This window comes from Chenopodium album, chromosome 10 (assembly GCF_948465745.1).
Source record: "Chenopodium album chromosome 10, dcCheAlbu1.1, whole genome shotgun sequence".
NCBI classification, from domain to species: Eukaryota; Viridiplantae; Streptophyta; class Magnoliopsida; order Caryophyllales; family Amaranthaceae; genus Chenopodium; species Chenopodium album.
Window position 1 is genome coordinate 58965572 of NC_137843.1, and position 5260 is coordinate 58970831.

Below are 5260 nucleotides of genomic sequence, written 5' to 3' on the forward strand. Positions count from 1 at the left end.
CAAGGTTCAACTCTCCAATTATGCTAAAGTCAAGATCAGTCCACAAGGCAAGTCAATTGGGCCAAGGCCCACTTCTCCCATATATGCCAAGGTATAAAAGCCATCAATATTACATTTGTACAGACATACACACAAAGCCTCAAGCAATTAATTCTCTTGCATAACTTTCTCTCTACACATTGTACTGACTTTAGCATCGGAGGGGCCTTCCTCGGCAACACCCCCGAGGCTAGTTTACGTGTGTTTGCTGTGCAGGAAATCCTCGGCCCAACATCACTTGGACCGAGCCCAGTCTTCACCACTTCATTGGACCTTCGGCAAGGTCCCATTGTTTTCACCCGAAACAAGTATGGTTTTAGAGCTAGGTACATAAAAATTTATGGTCATGATGTTGAAGTGTTGATATTTTAGATGGTTGAGATTCTTTCGAGGTACAAACTTTATTCCATACGAGTACCTTTTAGGAAATTAACTTATCAAACTTTATTCAGTACCTTTTAGAAAAATAACTTATCAATGTATTACTATAATACTATGGTTTTCTTTGCTGGAAACATAAATTAAACTCTAATCTAATACGAAGTATATATGAAAATAAATATACAGAGATATCGGAGAATATATAAAAATGGATAGAAATTCATTGCTGAAAAATGTTAAAATCAAAACTATAGAAACATGGTATCTGTACCATAGCTAAAAGTCAAAAATTACAAAGGATTAAAAAAAAAATGTTACACAAATGAGAACAAACAATCATGGAAAAAAAAAAAGTTACAGTTTGTACCCAAAAAAGATAATTAAACCAAAAAAAAAAAAAAAAAAAAAAAAAAAAAAAATTACAGTTACATGATCAGTAAAATATACGGCAGTAAATGCAATTCCTTCCCTCATAATTATTAATTATTACAGTATGTAATTGGAATTTTTTTTCTTGAGTACAGTTAGGGTGGAATTTGATAGAGAATATTGGTAGTTTTAATTAATTTAAATAGGAAGGGTTTAAATTTAATTAAAATTAATGAGTGGAGTAGAGCAGAATGTTTGTTGGATTTGGTGAGCAAGTTCTTCAGCACTGAGTTGGCATTCAATTCCAATCTGCAAAAACAAGAAAAGGCACACATGCACTCACTCAGCTGTATATTATTGTAAGTAACATTTAAGATTTTCATCAGCAGGTCCATTTTTTTTTTTTATTATTGAAAACAATGCAAAAATAATCCTCAAGAAAATATAAATAGAAAATGTTGTGTATGTAAGAGATGGCAGTGAAAGCCTGAAAGGAGTACTTTGTGAGCAGGAAGAAAAATGACAATAGTGTATCAAAGTTCAATGCAATGTGTAGGTCAACTTTCATCACTTAACACTTTTTTTTTTTTTTTTTTTTTTTTTTTTTTTTTTTTTTTGTGTGAAATGTCGGCTAGTTTATTCGTTAAAAGTTTAGGAATGCTACCTTTAAGTTAAATTTAAAATTCTATATTAGATCTATGAGATCACTTTACTAGTAGCATCAAATTCTATTTGTATCACTTTTCCCCATGACTCTTTATATATTATAATCGGATAAGATCATTATATGTAAATACATAGTTTAACATATTTTTATCTTTCTTGTATGATGAATTTAATATTAATATAGACTTAAAATATCTGAAGTAAACTAACCTTGTGAATGTAGGTATTTCAATACATGACTATGGTATAATTTCAACATGAAATCCCTTTGAAACCCTGGTGTCAATTATGCACTAGGGTGCAAATTAAACCTTTTGAATTGCAAATGAGCATGTGAATCTATAAACTTATAATGACCAAGACTACATTTGGTTTATAATTAAATCTAGGGATAATATGGAAGAGAAAAGGAAAAAAAAAAAAGACTTTATGGCTAGAATTGTTAGAAAATGTTAACAAATTCTAGGTAGTCTATCAAATTTGTATATATTGTATCAATCTCTTACTCCATGTTCTAATTGATATTATTAGTAAACCTAATAAAATTTGGACAATATTATTAGTGATTTTTTTCTTTTTTTTTTTGAAAGAATTAGTGAAACGTTGAACTATGATTGTTTCACATTTTTTTCTAAATTACTCTTAGGACTAAAATAATGAAGTAGATTTACGAACCATAGAAAAATGCAATGTATAGCATGCAATTAAAAAAAAAAAAGTTTTACCTTGATAGTAAACGAGTTGAGCATAGTATCTTCAACGGTGATAATGTTGATATGAAGAATCTCAAAGGAGAGCTCTTCAAGGGTTGAAATAATCTTCACAACTTGTCCTGGGATTCGAGGTGAAACTGTCTTAAGGAGAAGATTTGGCCCGGAGAACTTTACTTCTACCACAGCCATTGGAGATCTCGAGTTTGCCACCAGCTCATTAGGAAAACAATCGTTAATGGAAGAGCTTGAAGATGAGGGCGAAAGGTCAATAGGACTACCCATTGCTGATGAAATATTCATTCTTGGTCTATAAGGGCTTCCTGGTTGAGGGGTTCTTGGACTAATTGGTAGGTTAATTCTAGGGCTTAATGGTGGTTTTCTAGGGCTAAGTACTTGAGGTGAAGGTCTTGGACTTGAAACAACTCTTGGACTAAGTACTTCATTGTAAACCTTTCTTTGCTTCTTGGCTTCTAGTGCTTGAAGAAGTTGTTGTAATTCGGTTATGTAGTCCACTACTCCGCCTATTATCGATGCTTGATCGCCCTAGTTAAATCAAGAAAACAATAATAATTCAGGTTAATTAATATATATAATTAGAGAGAAACATTTATCATCAATCTATATCATTGTCTTTATGACTTTATCAACATCGAAAAAAATATTAATACATGAATCAACATTTTAATGCTTTTTTAGTGGAAAAATCTAAGCTTTAGGAGTACATGTATTTCCAAACCTAGAAATAAAGGTAAAAAAAAAAAACATGTATGTGTCCCACACTCCCCCATGTACCTAGGGGTGTCAATTCGGATGATCAGATCGGGTCTGATATGGTCGGGTCGGGTCGGGTCGGGTAAATTTTTAAAGTTAAGTCATACTAAACTGTTATGTCCGCGCGAGTCCAAATTTAAATCGGATATTTCTCGGATCGGTTTCAGATCAGGTCGAGTCGGGTGTGCTTTTGACATCTCTACATGTACCTCATATTGATTGAGTTTGAGCTAGAGACGTACCAAACATAAATGTACATTAGTTGGATTACTATAGAGTTTCATAAGACAGAAGCTAACAGTATTTTTGATAGACAAAGATTACATCCTTACAATTTTATTTTCCATCACAATGTGTAAAAACTAATGGTACTACATGACAAAAAGAGCAAGTTTAATTATGGAGTACTTCTTTACATGCATTATAGATGGTCCTAAAATGTTGAAAACAGATCTACCAGTAATTATTAACAGTTAGCTGAATTTTTGTTAGTTAGCAAGAAGACCCCAGGTAAAGAAATGCGACTAAAATTACACCCTAGTCACATTGACAGTATCAGTTGAACTAACATCGTGACAAATAAATTCAGATAGAGGTAGTGTAACAAAGGAAAAACACATCTATATATGACCAATTACTATAACTACCACCAAGCAACTCTACAATTTCTCGAGTAACTCTCAATCAAAAAGACTCGAGATGTATGCAATCTTATCCCTAGCTAATAAATGAAATTAAAAAAAAAAAAAAAACATAAAAAACATAACTAACTTACTCTCTTGACATAGAAACAAGGCATGAGGGAACGCAAGACAGAAAGATGCTCATTCATTTGCTTCCTTCGATTTCTTTCCACCGTTATATGAGATATCTTACTTCCATCTTCACTTCCTACTTGTCCTACTGTTTCTTCTCTTTCCTCTAAAGTTACAATCTTAGCCCTCTTACTCTTGGGCTGATGATCATTATCACCTAACTCGGCTTCAAGAGCATCAAGCTCAGTCTCAGACAAGTCTTGGAACGACATCATAAAACCTCCTTTTGTTGTATCTTCATCTACACTACCAGAACCAGAACCGGAACCGGAACCTGTTGCTGCTGCCTCTTTTAAACCCTCTAAGGCATCAAAGATGCTAAAGAGGTCCTCCGGCGAGGCCGGAAGCCCCGAGAAAGAAGCATCACACAAATCTTGATCATCAAAGAAACTTGAAATGCTATCACCCATTATTTTTTTTCCTAGGGTTTTTGTGTTTTTTGCTTTGTTTTCTTTCCTAGGAGGAAAAAAAAAAAAAGAAACCTAGAGAGGTGAGAAAAGGGTTATAGTAAAGAAGATGAAATTGAGAGAAAACATGTGTACTCTTACAAATGGGGGAAGAAAGAGAAGCGATGCTATTAGTAGTAATGGCTTTCAGGACATCTTTAGGTCCACACGACTTTATTATTCAATTTTATTTTTATATAGGGTTTTTAAATTAGAGGGGTGGACTATTTCTTTTTTTTTTTTTTTTTTTTGGGAGGTACAAGTTGTATGGACATTTATAACATCCTAAAATGTAATAATACTGGGGGAAAAAAATCATGTTTTATGAGTAATAATAGTGATAATTGAATATGTATATGGAGTAATTTTTTTCATTTTACTATTAGACTGGTAAGCTAAATAACCTATATTGATTAAGGAGGTTTTCAAAAAATTTACCCGTATGAAGATGTTAGAAAATCATTATCGAATTTGACAAGATTAGGATACAAACCAGTTTTACTATACCTATATAAGTATAAAACAAATAAAAAGCGTATAATAGACTTAATTAGGGTATCTAATTTTTAAAGATTAATTTTATTTAATATTTTGACAACCATATTTTGAAAGAGCATACCAATAGAACCTACCTACAATAGAACTGTGTCATGCATGACTTCTTGAAAATTGTTATGATCAAGTTGTTCTCCTTCACCAAATTAAATGATATACTAAGTATATAGTGTTTCATGCATAAACAATACAATAATTGGTCATAGTATTATGAATGGGATACAAGAGTGATTCTTACAAGTAAAGCTAAGTGAGATTTTATTCTCTAATAATCATATTGCAAGAGGATCAGAGAAGCCCAATTACATCGTTAAGTGCAAATTTTAATTCAAATATTTTAAGTGTAAATTTCGATGTATAACTTTTCAATCTCATACCTTTGGAGTCACATCGCACTTAAGTACTTAAATTAACATGTGGAAATTTTTTTGAATGAAATATTGAAATGTATAGAATTTGTAGATAGAGGTAATTAAAGAGAGAAAAAGAGTGTCCCATGAAGAGA

The 5260-nt window shown here is 32.1% G+C and overlaps 1 protein-coding gene across 1 annotated transcript; it reads right to left on the reverse strand.

Moving 5' to 3' along the window:
- Nucleotides 1–825: 825 nt before the first annotated feature.
- LOC145564349 (transcription factor SPEECHLESS-like) lies at nt 826–4198 on the reverse strand. Its single transcript, XM_081624670.1, has 3 exons — nt 3715–4198; nt 2181–2711; nt 826–1098 (listed from the first exon to the last, which is right to left on the reverse strand). Exons 1-3 carry the CDS (start codon nt 4162–4164, stop codon nt 1009–1011), a joined length of 1071 nt encoding a protein of 356 aa, XP_081480796.1. The 5' UTR covers nt 4165–4198; the 3' UTR covers nt 826–1008.
- Nucleotides 4199–5260: the final 1062 nt, after the last annotated feature.